General features: G+C 50.2%; 1 protein-coding gene across 2 annotated transcripts; it reads right to left on the reverse strand.

Annotated features, from left to right (window-relative positions):
* Positions 1-2011: 2011 nt before the first annotated feature.
* etv5a (ETS variant transcription factor 5a) lies at positions 2012-18570 on the reverse strand. 2 transcript variants are annotated; one of them, XM_006636267.3, is made up of 13 exons: positions 18367-18570; positions 15789-15926; positions 15458-15542; positions 15059-15106; positions 13847-13897; positions 10267-10396; positions 9856-10149; positions 8444-8712; positions 6079-6141; positions 5171-5239; positions 4598-4767; positions 4392-4493; positions 2012-4128 (listed from the first exon to the last, which is right to left on the reverse strand). In XM_006636267.3, the coding sequence occupies exons 1-13, from the start codon at positions 18553-18555 to the stop codon at positions 3898-3900; spliced, it is 1839 nt and encodes a 612-aa protein (XP_006636330.2). In that variant the 5' UTR covers positions 18556-18570; the 3' UTR covers positions 2012-3897. The 2 variants fall into 2 exon arrangements, with proteins under 2 accessions (XP_006636330.2, XP_015214101.2); XM_015358615.2 differs by lacking the exon at positions 18367-18570 and adding an exon at positions 16590-16856.
* Between the last annotated feature and the right edge of the window lie 591 nt (positions 18571-19161).

Consider the following 19161-nt stretch of genomic DNA (forward strand, 5'->3'; position numbering starts at 1 on the left):
AGTGTGCAATACCTTGGTTGACTAATGCAACTCGCTGTTCAGATGGGCACGTTGGCTGTCACTCCCAGTGACATAAGTGAACGATGGTGTGACTTTGACTTCCGAAACATTTCCTCCGCTGACTTGCTTCCATCGGAGCTCTGATCTTCTCTGAGCTGGCCAGTGGGTGGACAGGCCTGTGCGGTTACCTGGGAGTCCGTGGCTCTGTGGTCAAACGGTAAAAAGTTCACAAAGCAGCAGAGCAGGAGAGTTCAGCACACCTGTCCTCTGGCCCTGACATCTGATCACCACAATCTGATCACGCTGATCTCCGTAAGTGGATCAGGACAGTCAAGGAGATTAGCGCTGAAGCGTCAGCGGTGGAGACGCAGCACTGGTGGGGGAAGGGAGCGAGAGCAGGCCACGTTCGGAGCACTTACGGAGAAGCCGTTCGATTAAGATGGCAATGCAAAAGCAAATAGAAGAAAAAAAAACATTATGATTTTGTTGTGGCCTAATCTAGCAAGAGCCGATACGTTTGGGTCACATGAGACATAATCGGATGCCTGTACACGAAGACGCATCCATCGAGAGGTCCATTAAGTCACTGCGAGAAGTGTGCGTGTGATGGAGTTTCAATCTGCTGTAATGAGAAACGTTAAACAGGATTTGCAAATGAATGCCATGAGCATTGGAATCCGGATTACAGCTGGTGAAAGTTCATCTGAAATGATTCTTCTGCAGTGAACAGGACTCCACTGCCCAGTACCACCTGAATACAAGCTAGTGATCAAAGTCCAATCCTACAGAATATAGCCTAGGATTTAAGAGAGTCTTTAATGATATAATATTATTTATTATTAATAAAGTGCTGTTCACAGGAAGCCTGGATCTGATTTAATAAAATCCCTCAAACTGAGTATTCAGGTGTGGATAGAACGTGCCTCTTCCTTGTGGAATAGCAAGAGATGCCTTGTCTGCCAGTTTATCTTTTTATAATTCAGAACATTTGATTTTAAAATTGGTATACCATAGAACCTTTTACACTAGCATTATAAGCAGTGCCTGCTGGATTCAAAGGGCTGCAATTAAAGATTATTTCTAGAGCGAATCTAGATATTGCTATTCATTTTCAAAACAAAAATCAAATAGTAAATATAACATCGATATATAATAATTAAACACGAGAGTTATTGCTAAGAAATTACACTGCAGGCTTCAGGATGTTTTAAAAGTAATTAACAGTGCTCAGTCATTTCTGATATGAAATCAATTTCAGCTCTTAATTTAACAATCAGGTTACATAGTGCCTTGTAGACAGGATGTTTCTCTTTTTTCCATTAGTAATATTTCTTTGAGCTCAGGTTCCTGTCAGACTGTGTAACAGCTTCCTGTTTGCGTACATGTAGAGACCTTTGGTACAAACCAAGACCTTGAAGCTTTCTACAGACTGGATAAATATACAGAGAAGCATTAGAAAAAGTATTAGAACAATGTTGGTTGCGTTTTTAAAACCTTTTGCTCTGTAATCTGATATAGCGGTATATTGCCAATAACCCTGTCTGTCAATAACAACAGATGCACTTTTGAAATGAATCATGTTCCCTCCCTCGTTCCTCTGGTGCTTGGCTATTGCTGCAAGTGGAACCTCAGAAGGACTAAATCCATCAATACAGACTCTTAAAGGATCAATAGACTGGGCTGTAGGCATCGTTTACTTGAAATCAAAACCCCACATCTAGCCAGGCTTTTAGTCAGCAAATTCTTCAATGGATATCAAACAATCCGCTCTCTTGAGGGCCCTGAAAATGTGTTACAAACTCCCGTGCAGCTGCAGGGATGGATGAGCACAATTCAGTTCACCTCCGATACCGTGATCACAGACCTCAGATCCCAAGCACACAACTATCAGATGGTATACAAGTGCTCTAGGAAACTCTTCTTCAGGCAGCGGTGCGGCCATGTGCCAGGTTATGATGAACACAGAGGCCTCTCAGGAGATATAAAGGAAACAAAACGAGCACAGCCCGAGTGAAGCAGAAAGGATTCTTTATTGTACTCAGTACAGATTAACTCAGCAGTGTGAGGGACACATTGTGAGGGTAGGTGAAGCCTGTACAAGCTCAGACAAGCCCTAACTTCGAGAGAGGATGGGGGCTCACAACACCTCAGTCCTCACCCTACACCCCCCAAAGAAAGGGCAAGGTCTTTGTAACTCATTCAAACATCACTGCGTCACAGGGATCGTAGTTAGAGATATACAGATTTGTAAAAGGCAGAACTATACAGCTTATACAATAAATCCAAAACAAACAGATGCAGCCTTTGCAAAAATATATGTATTTTTTTTCAAAAACAACTCCATGAAACAATATAAATGCAGAGAACTTTACACAATTTCTTTGTCGCATGTAAAGCGATATGTCAGTGGGCAGTAGCCTGTCTAATACACCATGCAGAGAAAGGCAGGGTCTTCTGCACACAGAGGAACAGAGACACTGAAATGAAGCTGGGGTGGTGGGAGGGGGAGTGCTTTTACATACCAGTCCCTGAAAAGTAGGGTAAATCTGCCCTCCCCACCCCAGGCAGGCTGGTAATGCTGTCCATTCCAGTCAGTTAGCCAAAATCTCATAGGAGAACAGTGCCAAAGAAACTTTAAGCTCTAAATACAAAAAGACCCCTACAAAACTTTTAATTCCTTTTAATGAATATGTATTTATAAACTTTCCAAGCTTCAGGAAAAAAAAAATACTGTCATGTGCATCCCTTTTGAACTGTCACACACAAATCAACAACAACAACAAAAAAAAAACATCAGTTGTCACCAGCCTCCTGGGAGTGGTCATGTGACCATTTGCTGCATCACTTCCTGTTACCAAGGTGCTGTGCAGAAGGCCTGTGTGTGGGGGACGAGTTGAGTTATGGAGCTCCTCAAGGTCAACTGCTGTCCCCATCTCGTTTTAACGTGGGGGGGCGGGGGTACCTGCTTTTAAGGGCTCAGGCCTCACCTGGCTGTCACTGGCATATTGATTGTTGGCAACAGCACAAGTCCATCACTGTACAAGCTGGCAGGTTTAGCGAAAAGAAATCACTACAAGCTCTTGCTGGCGGACAAGCTTTACATATGTAATAAAATTAAGAAAAGCGTCATGATACTGGCTTTGCAGAGTGACGTCTTCCATCATGCTGAAACAGTACGCAAGGTAATCTCGTCCCAACACAAAGGCAACAGAGGCTCCATCTGGGAAGTGTTACCCTCTGTTAGAGACCCGTCAGACAAGGGGAAACAAGTCAAAGACCAGAGAGTTTTAAGGAACCACCAGGCTTGATCAGATTCAAAACGGAAAAACTACATTGCGACAGCGCAGGCCTAACTGTTAGGGATTCTCATAAAAAGTCACTTTTGTACTTGTTTTCTTTGAAAACAAAAAAACTTGCAGAACGCTTTTTTTTGCAAATAGAAGCCCTTTTCTTTTTAAAACTTTTCCCCTAAAATTACAGATAAAAAAGAGGGACCAAAAAACCTATAGAACTGTATTGTGGTTTTGAAAACCCTTTTTTTTTTACCCCAATGGGTTTCTTAGAAAAAGCAGATTGTCAGTACGGAAATGCTACAGTTTCACACAGTCTGTGCAGAAAGAGCCATCGGCTCTCCGGCACTGTCGCCTCTCCCCTGGCCCCGCCCAGATTCCATGGCAATAGTGGCCCCTCCCCCTTTGCTGGAGGGGGTGGAGCCAGCTGAGTCCAGAGTCTATCCACACCCCCTCACCTCCAGAGCCCAATCATGGAGGAGAGCAAGGGCGCAGGCTCCTCCTCCTCCTCCTTTTGATATGAATCTGGAAGCAGACAGGAGAGAGGCAAGGGGTCAAGGTAAACAGTCCCCTGGTCCTGCACTGCAGTCGGAGCTGAGGGGGCAAGTCAGTACACATAGCCATCGTGAAATGGGAGGCCAGTCACACACTGCTCTGCGCCGTCCACCAGGTAGGGGGCGCCGTCGTCATAGTGCGTGAGGGGCAGGGTGTCGTCCTCGGGCCCCGTCAAGCTGTCCGGATCGGACTTCAGGCTGGGCCGCTGGTTGTCGGGGAAGGCCATAGTGAAGAGCGCCTCGGGGTCGCACACAAACTTGTACACATACCGCTCTCCCGCGACCTGAGAGCGAGAGGAAAAACGGGTTACAACTCGCACCAAGATTACCGGACACATCTAGTAACGAAGTGACAGAAAATACAACCCGATGACGTTGAACGCCATGGGTTTGGATACATTTCTACTCCACAAAACCCGCAATTTCTCGGCCGTAGCTGCTTTTAGAAACCAATCCCTTGCCCACTGGCCGAGGGGCAACGGCGGGAGACAGAAGGAAAGAACAGGGACAGGGAGAGGGAGGCAGGGGGCCAGGAGGAAGTCCTCACCTTCTGCATGATGCCCTTCTCATAGTAGTAGCGCAGCGACCGGCTCAGCTTGTCGTAGTTCATGGCAGGCCTGTTCTTCTGGATGCCCCAGCGCCGCGCCACCTGCCACAGAGAGCGCGGGTCAAGGAGAGGGCTACACACGGCGGCCAGCGGGCTCAACACCGCTCCGGGCCCACGGCACCACCGGACACGACGGGCATTCTCACCTCCTCCGGCTCGATGAGCTTGAACTCCATGCCGCGGCCAGTCCAGGCGATGAAGTGGCCGTTGGCCGGGTCGTCCAGCAGAGTGACCAGGAACTGCCAGAGCTGCAGGGAGCCCCGGCGCTGGTAGGGCGGCCCCTCGCGATACACCACCGGTTCCTGCTTCACTTTCCCTGGAAGAACAGGGGGTGTCAGCACAGCACGGCCTGCTGGGATACTTCCTCGCTCACACTTATTCACTCTTGCGTTGGTATTGTAATACAGTGGCAAAGACACGAAGTGGCTAAGATTACGGTAATGTATTGTAAAGAAGGTATTGTTTTGTGTGGCCAACGTTTTTGCCACAAAAAAAGCATTTTTACCCATTTATGCAGCTGAAGTATTTACTGGAGCAATCTAAAATGATCTAGCTCAAGGGTATGATAGTACAGCAGTGTGCCACCCGGGACTTGAACCCACAAGTCCAGAGCCTTGATCACTGCAGCTCATTTTTCATCTAAAGACTAATGGGGAACATACTGACAAATGCTCAGAGCTAGATAAGTGGAGACACCCTGTCCCTGCACAGATACTCACCCTCCAGCCTCTCGGGCACCACACAGGTGTCATCATAGTACATGTGGGGCTCTCTGTCGAAGGCGAAGCCTGCAGAGAGGAGGACAAGGTGTGAATGGGAGAGCAGGGGATTGTGGACAGTTTCAGCGCTCTCATCCACTGCTTATTTAGAGTACATCTAAAAACAAAGTAAAATGTGTGACGCAGCACATTGTAGAGTCAATCCTGTCTCAGTCTCCGGATCCTCCCCAGAATAGCTACTCCAAGTCATTCCCTACAACAGATATTCACTTACTAGACCTTGAGAGTTTTATGGGTAATGTTTAATCGTCAATGGCCTTAAAACAGACCAATTATGATGATCGATTCAATCATTAATTCAAATCATGAAAACCAAGAGATATGGCGTCTCTTACAGGACCTAGAGTGAATTTCAGAACCCTAGATCCTGGAGTGTTTTCATCCCAACTCAACTCTTAATGAGCTAAACTATCTAACTACTGCAGTTTAGCAGCTTCTCCCAGAGACTCTCAACAGGCACTGTCCGGGAGTGGATGGCCCAGCCCTAAACCAAGACATGAAACCCCAGCACACAGCTTCACGTCATCGCTACTCATCTCTTCAACCTCCTGATCACGCCTCTGAGCTCACTTTCCTTCCACGCAATGAAACCACAAACACCGAGAGACATGCCTGAACACCACATCCAAGGCCGAGAAGGTTCCCGAGTTTATACACAGCACGTTTAAAGGATTACTGCGAAGCACGCCCACATGAGAGATCTCCGCCGACCCACAACTGTCTCGATCTGCAGTTTTAAAAATAGCTGCTCATCAGGACCACTGCGCCACCGCCTTCATTCACACCGCTCCCAGCGGAGAGGGACTCTGACCGGCGCGCGGGAGCAGAGGATGGGCTGGGTGACTTACCGTCATTGCTGTTGGGGTAGAAGCTGGCTCCCCTCCCGAACGAGGAGTGGCAGTTAGGCACTTCTGCAACAAGAAGAGATGGGAGCTTCGTCAGAGGGGCAGGTAGGGCAGTACACGATTACAATTCTCCGCTGAGTCTCTCCACAAGGGTCACCAAGTCCCCTCCCCCACAGTCCCAACAATTCTCTTTAAACTCAAGAGGGACAAACAAGATCCAGCCAGGTTTGGTCCGACCTGTTTAGCTTTCCTGCGCTTCCTCTGGATGAGTTCCCCTGTGGAGCCTTGTTCTTACTCAAGGCTATCAGCCCCAGTCCTCCTAACCCAGGGATCTCCAAGCCTGGTCATGGAGAGCCCCACCCCATCCGTCTCACTGGTAACCCTCTGCTAAGCATTGCCAATACCTGTAAGGTACTGCCGAATAACACAAACATCCTCATTAGGAGGGCCCCGTCCTCGAAGGGCTTGATGTGGCCTTATATTTCGGTCCCAGAACAATTGCTAAATTACTCAGTGTCACAAATTGCTTGCTTAATCGATCACAGTGAAACTCTTGTGAAAGTCTTCAGAAATTGATGACATACAACATTCTGGACTGGGGCTGGAGACCCCTACCCTAGCCCATACTGCTACCAGCCTCGCTGTTCTGGGGTATAGCCTCTATTGGGAGCAGCTCTGCCCCTTCCCACATACTGGGCTACCACTCTTTATTCAGATGCTTATTTCCATATTTAAATTTGAAATGTGCTATTCTAACATCTCCCTCTTCCCTCCCTGCCAGCCTGCCTCTAATTAGGCCTCTCTGTCCCAAGCCCGCATCAGACCCCAGAGCTGCCGCGGCGCTCGCTGGAGCTGTGAGGCGCCACCCCGCTTATATAACCCGTTCTGGTGCGACAGCTGGGCCCCAGCTCCACATCTGGCAGGATCAAAGCACACGCACTCAACTGAGTGCTTCCCTGATCCATCAGAGCCGTTTCCAAAGCCAATCCGGTAAACAGGGCAAAAGGCTGTCAGAGAGGGGCAAGGAGTCCCTTTCTGCGCACGCCATAGACTGGTCTGACGGGGACATTACTGCCAAGCTGGAAGATTAAATGAGGACAACTGCATTCTCTTTGATAGCTGTTTGCTCTGCCCTCAATGATTTGGTACTTTGACTAAAACAAAGACTGCCTCCATCAGAATTCGAGCCTCAAGTCAACAGCGTATGAAACGGATTCAGGTTTCTTTACCCCTTCTTCACAGCACTTCCTCACCAAGTCCTCACATCTACCTACTTCTGAGGTACCACTAGGCCCCACGGCATAATTAGAGGTGGACGCCCACGCGTGCCCACCCTCCATGGCCTCACTGTCTCTGCCCTGAACGCCGATGGCCTCTGCCTCGCTGTTGCACCATCACAGCGGCCCTTCCCTGGCTGAATCCCTGCTGTCTGCCTTCAAACGTGCACACGCAACCTCCTCCTCCAGCTCTACGCTGCCTGCCAGGGGTATTTATAGGCAGTAAGATGATTAGGGGATTTGGAATTGCATCACTGGGCTCTCAAGTCAGAAGGCCGCGCGGACTACGAGAGAGACGGAGAGGGGAAGGAGCCACAGCTGTCTCCCTGACCCTGAGAGGCAGGGATGCAGGACTGTGCTGCCCACCAGCTTATCAACTCCTCCAGCAATGTGGGGAGGCAGTGCATCAGACATCAGAAACCGGGGGATGGCTCAGAAGCAGCTACAGTTTATCCGCAGAAAATGACACCTACCAGAATACATTATTCTAAATTTACCAGATTAGGTTTATAGTTCAGCTTTGCATTACTCATTTATCCCAGTTTCTATTTTCTGCCAATCTGTACTGTGCTTTTTAAACACTGCATGGTAAGTCAGTCGATGGCGGAGCCTTGAACTGGAGGAAAAGGATGGACTCGCCCTCCTGCCTCCATGTTAAACCCGAGCGACTGGGTTTAATCGAGGTATTCCGGCCCCTGCAGTCGGGCTGGGAGCTGCCGAAACCAGGGGAAGGGAGACGAATGCGGGAGAGAGCAGGACTGAGGGCTCCGAGCTGGAATGCGAGCGTCTCTCGGCTGGGACCTCTCGCGGGACAGTGAGAACTTTCAGGTGGGTGCAAGGGAAGAGAGCAAACACGGCCGGGCACATTCCACAGCTCTCTCCCAGCCAGACCGCTGGCAGGCCCCACGGACCGCTCGGATCCCAACATTCCCCGAATACCTCCGCCCGTCTCGGACATCCCTCCTGCGCGTGGACTGGAGGGCCACAGACCGGCTGTCCGGACAGGGGGTTGGTGGGACAGCGGGATTGAGGCCGCTTCCGAGAGCGGCGCTGGCTGGGGGGGGGGGGGGGGGGGCGAAAAGTGGGCTCACCTGAGTCAAAGCAGTAGTCTCGGGGCTCCTGCTTGATGGCCAGGGGGTGGAAGGCAGGCTGGGGGGGCCCCATGGCGACGGCCCCCTGCTCGGCATATCGGGGATCCTGCAGTTCCTGTTTGAAGCCCTGCGGGGGCGCTGGGACAAGCGGCTCCGACATCTGGCGGTGGTAGGGGGGCCGGCCGTCTCGGGGGGCGGTGCTGGGGGCCGGGGATGGGTAGGGGGGGCAGCCCCGGGGCAGGCAGGGCTCGGAGAGCTGCCGGTGAAACCTGGGAGAGGACACAGAGGACAGGGAGGTTAGAGCAGCGTGCGGGAGCCCCTCTGGGCACTGCTCCCGGCTCGGGAACGGAGATGGTCCAACTCCACAAGGAAAAATGTCACACCCAGCTCAAACAGATTGCCCAGCGACAGATCAGAAACACTGGCAGACCTGGACATGGTCTGACATTCACGTCACAGCTGTCCACAGCAGAAAGGCCTGAAGTGAGTAATAATCACACATGCTCATGTGGAGGCGACCCAGTGAAAGCAGGAGCCAGACAGCTGGCAGAGCAAAAGACTCCCAGAAGGCTCGTCGCTGGAGTCGCACTTAAGGTTCAGAAGACCCGGCTGAGCTCACAGGCCGTGACGAGCCTGCTCTGTCCGAGAGGCTCTCGGCAGGTGAGCCGTCACCAGGCGGCATAGCAGGTGGGATCTTCGCCCGCCGAGGGGCTTGGCAGATGCCCCTCTTGTCGGGATCCTCAGCGGCCAGTCCCCCCCGCCCCCCCCTTCCCCGACATGCCAGCGGTTCCTGGTGACAGGGAGGAATCCTGGGCAAGGGGAGAGTGCCAGGCCAGCCGTTCCCACGGTGTCCCGTTAATAACAGCCACCGCAGCGCCAGTTCGAGCACAACGACCCCGGCAACGCCAAACAGGGGCCACAGCCCCGACTCCTCTCATCTCGAACCTGGAGCTCTTCACCACAGTTTGAAATCCCATTGAAAATCAACACTGCTCATAAGACGACGCCAATTATTCTGCAAACCCGCGACAGCTCGACGTGACCCTCGCTTGCACTCGGGGAATAAGACGCGCTCCGCGCTTAAAAGATTCCTTCCCTAATCAGCTAGCGCTTCTGGGCTCGTGTTCAAAACTAAATTTAGCTTCAGTGACCGATTTGGCAGTATCCTGCTGAGAATTGTTTTTTCCCCTGTCCTGACCAGGTTCACAGTTTCACGAGATGCTTTGAACACCACTGTCTAATTGCCTCATTAACTGATAATGGGGGACAAAGGCTAATTATACCCCGTCGCGGCAGTATGGCAATCATGACAAGACAGAAACAGCGCAGCATCGCTCTAAGTGACGCCGACTGCAGATTGTTGCCTCACTCAAGGAGGCTGGAGCCCCCTTCGTCAGGGTGGGGGCACTCACCTGTGCTCAGTGCTGTAGGCTCCTTCAGGGCAGGCAACAGGTGGGCGGGGAACTGCAAAGGGAGGAGTCTGGCTGTGGAGTGGGTGTGGCCTCTGACTGTGCGTGGAGCCCGGGGGCGGGGTCTGTCCGTGGAGGGGCCGGGCTCCCTGCGCCTGGGCGGGGACTGGAGGCGAGGCCTGCTCGTGGAGCGCCACACTGCGAGATACCGGAGTGTGAGCAGAGCCGCAGGGTGAAACAGGCGTGGAGGGAGGCGTTAATGGCTTGAACCCAACGGGGGGCTTTCTGTCATAGGCACTGGTGAGAGAGAAACGAATTGTCAGGGAAATCCAGAGCGTGCATTTTGCAGGCCATTGGCCAAGCCACGGCCATACTAAAAGGAGCATGATTGTCCAGAGGCGGGCCAAGACTTACCTGTAGCTGTAAAGGCACTTCTCTCCATAGGGCATGCTGAGGTTCTGTTCCTGCCTGCAGGATGACAGCTCCTTGGAAGGACTCTGCAACTCTCGCTTGATCTTGTTAGGTGGGGGACCGTGGAACACCACTGCCAAGGAACCAAGAATTCCTCCCATTAAAAACAGGTGACCCAGAAATCAAGCTACCTTCATGAGATCACATTAGGAAAATAGCAGGTTTTTTTTGCATATTAAAAAGTTAAAAAGCAGTTATAAGCACACAACTGCTTAACCTGTTCTAGCATCTTAATCCAGCCACCTGGAGACATCTGATTTACACCAGTACTGCCCCTCCACCTCGTATCCAGGAGCTGGACTGTTGCCTCTCCTCTTCCAGCATGCAAGATGGACACTAAGTTAAGGATGGGGCAACAGACTTCTCCCCATTCAGGTGACATTCCCTTCCATAGCCCTCCTCCTGCACATTTGCAGCACTACTACAAGTGGATAAGAACCAGAAGGCAACTTCATGGTTGGCCAGTCAGTATCATATCATATATCCATAAGCAATATAACGCGCCATTCTTCGTTTCATTACTGGCCAGTCAATAGCGCCATGAATAAGATCTGCTGTAATCTAATGACTGAAAGATGTTTCTTGGTGCATTGTAACCATTAGCTGCTGCTTCTTGCCATTAGTTTTACATTTAACTCCAATTTCCCTAGGCACATGATACGCACTGAAACACTATCCAAGGCGGACTATAACAAGAGCTTAATAGATCACTCAGCCTGAACAGTGCAGTGGTTGGGGATGGGCTTGACTGTCTCCTATTGTTGGAGCAATGAGCTCAGATACTATGCAGTCCGGTTTCAGATCATCCATATGCTTTCAAGCACTCCATAACAGATATCCGAAAGGAAAACCCGAGATGGACCATTCCTAGGATGAACTGAAAGTGGTCCAAATGCCTGTCCCTAAACGGACCTTCTCTGCATTACAATTGGCACCTCAGAATAAAATAGAATATCTCAGGTTCCTCAAAGCACTTGCAGCATAAATAGGTTTCTCCATGTGCATCAGGCCTTCAGGCCAACCTATAGGACACCACTGTTTTGGTGTGCTCCATTTTGTGCTCAGGGCCGTATCCCAGCGTGCTCATTTTAAAATAGCAGGGCTGGGTTTAAAGACGAGTGGGATGTGGAAAATTAGAAGCTTCTTGGCTGGCTCTGGGGAAACAGGAAGCGCTGGTCCCACGTGACTGTGCAGTAAACAGCTCTCCTTGCCTGTGGCAGCGAGGCTGGTCTTGTGAATGGAGGCCTGTGAGGGAGACTGGCCGCCCGCCAAACCACAGAGCCACACGCTAGTGAGCTGCACACCAGACACACACACACACCCAGCCTGAGCCGGAGCACCATGGACATTCCTGCTCCAACAGGTTTCTGCTGACGCTTACAGCAACACAAGCACTTTGACTTGGTGCAAGAGCTCTCAATCACTGGGATAGAAAAAACATAGGTCTACTCATTGTTAGTGACTTAAAAGGACTGTAGGGAAGTTACTGGATGAAGATGGCACGATGTACGCAGGGAAAGACAGCACTGCTGTCCTTTTGTCTGGGTGTCGCGCCCCGTCTCGACACCCAGACAAAAAAAAAACTAATAAAAATAATAAAACAAGCTCCAATGAACAGCCTTCCATGTTTGAATTGGCTGCAGTTTAAAGGCACACAAGTCTAGTGGAAAAGCACAAACAGCCCATCGGGCTGGATTCCAGACAAGATGATGGATTCTTTTCCTTTGGCAGGCGGTGCACAGGCAGGTCCCATCACACCAAGCTTTTGATCCAGTAGCCCGTAAGGAGGCCAGCACACGACTGGGAAGATACCTGCTCCGTTCAGGACCTGTCAGCCGTGTCCCAAGCAGTGATGGGCCCATAAAAGCCACAGTCATATACTGAGTGGGGGCTCCTGTGATACACTATCAGTGCCATTCTGAACCTCTCCTTCCCATTTCGTTCAACGTTGTTCTATCCATGAAGCCCCTTGAACCCATGCCTCTTATTGCAGCTTTTGGGCTAATTTCAGGGAATCTCCAGCTATCAAGGACATGTCCTTGAATTGCCATTTGCAGCCCTCTGGTCAGAAGTCCTAGCCTATTGCAGTGGAAGCCTCCTTCATGCAGCAGAACAGAGATAAGGCACAGCAAATCATGTGGATGCAGCAGCACATGGTGCAAATAAAGAGTTGGTTAAGGCTGAGGGCCTGGAAGAATGCTGTGGGCAAGTGGGGAGAGGCAACAAGAATGGACTAGAAAATGGGAAAATACCTTCCGAGCTGCTGTGTGGATTAGCTGGGAGTTAGAGAAAGGGGCAGTGTGGACTTACAGCAAAGGAGACCCCCGCCCCCAGAACAGAAAAATCACCCACACCCCCATCCCACTGAAAACAACTCTCCCCTCATCTGGCCGGCGCACTCCGCAGATCAAAGACCGCGGCCACAAAAGGCTAATAAACGTCTGGTCTTTTGTCAAAAACATGACACTCGAAGAGCAAGAGATCCAAGACATTTTACAAGCAAAACATCACAGCTGTTCTTCCGAGAAGACTTCCGTCTGATCTGAGCCTCTGGACAGACTGGATGCAGCAGTACTGCAGCCTTGGGGACTACAGAAGCAACACAACCCTCTTGCACACAGGCAGTGGGACAGGCTAATGCCTGACGCAGGGTGAAAACCAAACAGATTGTACTGCAGGTAGGCCATGACGTTCTCACAATTCCTCACGAGAGTCTTAGAAGTCCTTTTAGAAATCCGAGAGGAGATTGCAAGAAAATAAACTGGAAGGCTGGAATGGTTAAAGGAGTCTCTTGGAAGGGTTTAGACCCGGGATGAGAGAGGATCTCTGAATGTTTATGCAGAGCTCAGGGACCCATCTTGGCGACAGGGGAGAAGGCTATTGTTCGGGGTCTCAGGTTATGCCAACGCCATGCCCTTTCTGGGAGATCATTTTCACTTTCCCCCTGCCTCTCAGATGACCCCCATCCTAAAATGGATGAACGCAGAAAACGGAGCTCAGCTAACACTTCCATCATTTAAATATAGAGCGCTGCTCGGATGTTCCTGGAATTGCGCAATGCACACGTGACTGTCTGGGGGGGTCTGGAGTGCACGGGACGGGAAAAAGCCATGATGAACCAGGCCTTGGGGTCTTCAGGACGCTTCCCAAGGACCCACTCCGTATCCCACAGCGCAGGGGCAGTTTCGGCAGGAGCAACACCGACACCGTTTCGAGACTATCAACAAGGAGCCCTCCTGAACGAGTCATGCTTCCTTCTCTTCTGCAGAAAGCTACTTGTTCTCCTGCTTCTGGGCGGCATCATAACTTCTTTCAAGCTTCACGGACAAGATCGACAGCCGTTTTCCGAAAGACCGCTATTCGGCGCACAGCTCAATTGGCTGCGAGAAATGAAAATGCAGTTTCTAAATGACGCTCCCTGGGGGATACCGGGAAAGCAATCGATTATGGAGATCTGGAAGGCTCCCCCACCCCACCACCCCCACAGTCACTGGATAAACAAACAAGGCCAGGGTATACTCACAGTTATCAGACTGGAAATCTGGGACAAACTGCTCATCATCAGGAACCTGAGCTGCACGGAGAGACAGAGCAAGAGAGCAGTGTGAATAATTAAACCTCGACTCTGCTGGACTCCAACAGACTCCAGTCTCCCCTCCTCTGTGCCCCAGCCCCTCCACCCCAGTTCTAAGTGGACCCACACATGAAAACCTGGCTGGGTTTGGATTCTCAGGAATATTAGAAAGGTCCGCCTACAAGTCATGCAAGAGTCCTTGAACATTAACATGACTAAGAAGAATATCTCATCCACCACTGCCTGCCCTCCCATTAAAGATGGCAAGCCAAATTCTTTTCTAAAGGTGGCAAGCCAAATTTCTTTTCCTTTATCAAAGAACTTGTCCAAACCACCATACACAGAACTTGATCTGAACTGAAGGTATTAGATGCAATTACAGGTACATTAGGTACAATTAACCACAGGCAGACAATCTTCTCTACAATCCACAAACCTTTTAAGAATGGGTTTGCAGTGGCCCATGTTAAGAGTTTATACTCTTCATGACCTTTGCATGGAATTCAAAGGCCTTTGACTTTCAAAACATGAATAAATAACCCTTGTATGTTTGTCAGAGGCAGTTGTACCATTTAAATATTCATGATTCACTTGCATCTATTTAGAGAAAGTAAAAATAGTGCGAAACTCATGTTGGAGTAAAACTTTATCCTGACATTTGAGTAAATATACCTCAACTGAAATATTAAACTTGGAAACCTATAAAATATGCTTCGTTTGACCCCAGTTAATTATCTTTACTGCAACACTGCTGCTATAGTTTAATCTTTTCTATCATGCATTAACATTAGATACAACAGACTATGCTATCCTCACTGATAGACACTATTTCCATGTAGGAGAAAAGACTGATCTTTCTTCGAGAGCTCTTATTCAATTCTCCTAGATTGCTCTTGTGTACAGAGTAAACACTAAATGATTAAAAAGACAAAATAAGATAGCCTTGCAACACTTGAAAGACTCTCCCTACATTGTTTTCCTATCAGGTAAACGATAAATGGTTTCCCAACTTGAGTTTCACTGGGAACGCTAAAGGAGCCAATTCTGATCTGTCCAAAAGTAGGACCTCCTGTCTGCTCCCTGTGACCCCAGTCTAAAGCGCAAACTTCCAGTGACTCCCCGAGATCCAGTGGGGAGATGTGGGGTACAGACTGCACTCACCTTCAGCTATCCAGATTTCCTGCAGCTGACTCAGGTCCTGGAAGAGTTCTGCAGACAGAAGTTGGAAGAATGATTACCATCCCGTACTGGAGGGGTCCCAAACACCCCACCCCCCAATGCACGGTGAGACCCGCAAGCCGTCATGGGCTGGGCTGGGCTGGGAAGAGCACCGCGCGGAGCGAGGGGTTGGGAACAGCGCTGGGAGATTAACCTCCTGGGGGGACAGCGAGCGACACCTCAGTGCCGGGGGAGGTCAGAGGGCAGCGGGGGGCAGGGCCGAGCGAGGTGAAGGACTGGGCGGACGAGGCCAACGAGCCGGGGACAGCTCCAGGGAGAGGGCACGCCCAGCAGGGGGCGGTGTGCCGCTCCACGGGCACAGAGGACAGGCGCTAGAATTACCTTCCGAGTCGTGAGCCAGTTCCGTGTCCAGAAACTTCCTCTTCCTCTCGTTGACGGGTCTCCCACGAGGCCCCTCCACCTGTGACTGCAGGGATGGACACAACATTAGCCAACGTCTCGCAAAAGCGCGCCTGCACTCCACACGACGAAGAGCCCCGCCGAAATCAAGCACAAATGAGAGTGACACAAGTTGCCCTGAGGGGGGCGCTCCTGAGCACACCTAATGTTCGCTTCTATACTAAAGCAAAATACCCCTTAGCATGCAAACCAAAGTGCATCGTTGGCCCTAAAGTGAATCGGACCACAGTGTCCCTGCCAGCAAAAGACTTACACTGCCAGGGACCATAAAGGGAACTTGCTGATCGTAGAATCCATCCATGGTTCTGCTGCGACAGGCTGCTGGGGTTCCCGGCTTGGGGCTGCTCGCGTACAGCGACCTGGAGAGAGCTTCTCGTCTTTCTTTTTCCTCCTGAGGGGGGAACAGAAGCTGCAGGTCAAGACACAGTCCCGGCACGGCACGGCTTGCAGCGCAGCCCTGCGTGTCCCTGGGCGCCAGCCAGGCCGAAACGAGCGCTCTGACGGACCGCAGAGACGCGACGCGAGCAGCGGCCGCCGGCCCGAGAGCTCTTCACGCTCTGCTTCAAGGACGGGGGAAATGAAGGCTTCCATCACGCGTGTTTGGACCTTCAACATGCCCCGAGCGCGACAGCGACGGGACGGGCGCACCAAGGGCAACACGGAGCGGTGTTTGTCGCTACGCACAGGACAGCAGGCCCCTCACTCCCATCGTGCTGCCACCACAGAGCGGCTCATGAGGGTGACACCCGAGTGCGTGCGTGTGTGTGTGTGTGTTATTCCCTTTGTTCAAACTAATGTTGGCTGAGGTGGGGGGTCGTGTGGCGTTCTCTAGATACAGGAGAATGTCCCTTTACAGCCGTCGCGGAACACGCGCGACCGGGACCGAGTTCACGGCCAGGTGTCCGGCTCCAGAGCACCCCCTTCGCGCGGCGCGTCACGCCAAACCGCTCGGGGGGTGTGGAGACCCGTAGCGATCAGCCCGTGGTGGAGCGGGAGCGCGGTTTGTTTTCCCCGATGTGAATGTGACCGGGCCGCCTCGCCTCGGGGTCTTTACCGCAGCGCTGCGCGTGAACCACAGCGGCGCGGGAGCACGGCCCCTCCGCGAGCTGCACGGCACCGCCGTGATGAGAGACGGACGTGTCCAGCCGAACAGCCCGTCCGTCGCCGTGAAGAGGCGAACGACTGGTTTTTAAGTCAGCACTTGTAACGTCGTTTACTGCGAGCTGAGACGACAGAAGTTAAACGCTCAATAATTCCACAACCACACTAAACAGTCATTGCGTTAAAGAAAAGTGTAAATAAAGACGTTAAAGAAAAGTGTAAATAAAGAAGTTTCTATTCAGGTGTTTAGTTCACAAACACCCGGACTGACTGACCCCCCCCAACTACCTGCTGTTTAATTTTAAATGACCTCTGTGAAGAGGTATCATTCAGCGCAAAGACGGGTTAGAGTAAATGAACGCTTAAAATGACGAGCCTTTGTAAAACAAGTTACATCTCTGTCGTTCCTTCTTCAAAGCGCTTTTTTTTTTCTGGAAGCGCGCGTGCACTGCAGTACAGGAGATCGCGGCTTCGTGAACGCGACCGAGCGCAGCGCTTCAGAGCGGAGATACTTGTAGTGATTTCTTTTGAAACAGTTGGGAGCACAAGCTCCTCGGATCGTTCCCGCTCATGTTACCTCGGTTTTAGGGCATCATCATCATGCAAGAATAAGCAGATCCTACAACACCCGAGAATACAACATTGGTGCACCCCAGCATTGAAGTTATGAGTCCCACAGAACAGTGTAGGCGCTGTGTAATGCAATTCAGATCAGCACGTCAGACCTGCTATTTAAGAACTCCGAAACCAACTGGACGATTCGGAAAGCGGACCGTAAACTCAGGAGACAGGTTAAACATCTAGAGTGGATCTTTCCAGAGTCTGTCTCGTGCTTAAGGTTACTGCCTAGCGCGCTGAATACAGTTACATTTTTCCCAGGGGACTATAGCTACTCGTCCGAGTATACACGAGGAGTTCACAAAACCAATAGCTCAACAACTCGCAACACTTCCAAAATCCTGAACGCTACCTCAAGCGCAGTTAATTTTAGAAACACTTATTTGATTCTAGCCTTATATCCGGCATTCCCCTTATTAAGCACAATGTCTAATATCTCTTTAAAACGTATTCAACAATAAGCAACATCTTTTATGCAGGTCAGTCCAAAACATTGGAAATGATCATTTAAAAAGAGAACTTTCGAGGCTGTTCCAACCCACACAAATGTTGAAGAAAATAAAAGCACCAATCCTCTCCGAGAGAATGATAAAAATCTCCAGGCTAAAAATTAAAGCTCGCGTAAATGCGAAATAAGTAAACCTGTCAAAAAAAAAAGCGCTTTAACAAAGAATACCCCCTCCACGGCCTCTTGTTTTTCTCAATGAAGTGAAACTCGATCCGCGAGCGAGACCCCATTCACACTCAGAAGAAAAAAAAACAGCCTCCATCCATTCATAAAATCCGACACCCAAAGCTCGCCCGTATCATGCAGTCCGTCTAAAGCAAAAGATAAGATACTAATCAAAGAACACCGATACAGATAAAAGCCCAAAACGGCAATAAATGGTTGTAAAACATGCTAAAAAAGCATCGCGCAACTTCGTGCAAAGCAGCAGAAAATGGTTGCCAAAGTAAATGTTCACTTGGAGAAAATGGCGTTCGCTTTTCTTCCAAGCACTATTTGCAGTTGCGAGTAACTCGGCTGAACTTCGGCAAAACCACGCTTCTGCACCGCAGGCTGTAAAGAGCTCCGGTGTTGTGAAATATTATTTGCATATTATTAAACTCACCTTACGGTGTCGTATTGTCCCCTCTAAAGTACTGAAACAATGCTTTAAAAATCCCACACAAAACCGCAAAGATATCTGCCCACCGCTTAAGCAATGCACACTCTCCGACTGACAAAACTTGAATGAGCTTTTCTCAATGGACGCGCTAGGTTTTCCCTGGGGCTCGTGCACGTCGCTGTCCGAGCTCATTGGTCAAAAGGGAATGTCGATCTCGGCGAGGGAACCAATGAGCTCGCGAAAACTACTGAATAATTCACAAGGCACCCCGCTGTCCAATCGTAGCGTGGGACTGGCCTACTTTATGAATGACTAGGTTTCATTCACGAAAATATGTTTTTCAAGCGTCGCCACTGCGGTCCTTAAAGGGCCAGCCACGTACTCAAAGCGCAAGCACAACAAACCACAAGAAACGTTTGATGAGGTCAAAGAACCAAGAAAGCTCGAAACTCTCCATTCATCGCGTCTCTCGGTAACAGATTAGCATCAATTAACATGCTGACTACTTTGAATTGAACCTGACTTACAGGTAAACTGTTTAAAAAAATACTAATTAGCCCTGTAATCTCTAGCTCTTTAAGTTCCTGAGCTGGGAGGGTTCAGAAAGCTGTGAAAGTGCAAATGCACCATAAAGATGAATGATTTGAACTTCACAGTGCTGATGATCACGCTTATCACACCAAGAGGAGATTTCTTTCAGGAACATTGGCCTGTGTGTTTCAAGTGTGTGTGTGTTTCATGAACAGCATTCCCAAAGTGACGAGGCAAAGCTCTTAACCACTGGTACTTTTCAGGGGC

Source organism: Lepisosteus oculatus, chromosome 12, assembly GCF_040954835.1.
Source record: "Lepisosteus oculatus isolate fLepOcu1 chromosome 12, fLepOcu1.hap2, whole genome shotgun sequence".
Classification (NCBI taxonomy): Eukaryota; Metazoa; Chordata; class Actinopteri; order Semionotiformes; family Lepisosteidae; genus Lepisosteus; species Lepisosteus oculatus.

Excerpts from the sequence above, each read along its gene's own strand:
- etv5a (XM_006636267.3), bottom strand. The coding sequence starts at position 18,555 with ATGAGCTCGGACAGCGACGTGCACGAGCCCCAGGGAAAACCTAGCGCG. Across the intron at positions 4,494-4,597 it reads AGCTCATCGAGCCGGAGGAG|GTGGCGCGGCGCTGGGGCAT; the intron begins GTGAGAATGCCC and ends TCTCTGTGGCAG. Across the intron at positions 4,129-4,391 it reads AGAAGGGCATCATGCAGAAG|GTCGCGGGAGAGCGGTATGT; the intron begins GTGAGGACTTCC and ends TCTCGCTCTCAG.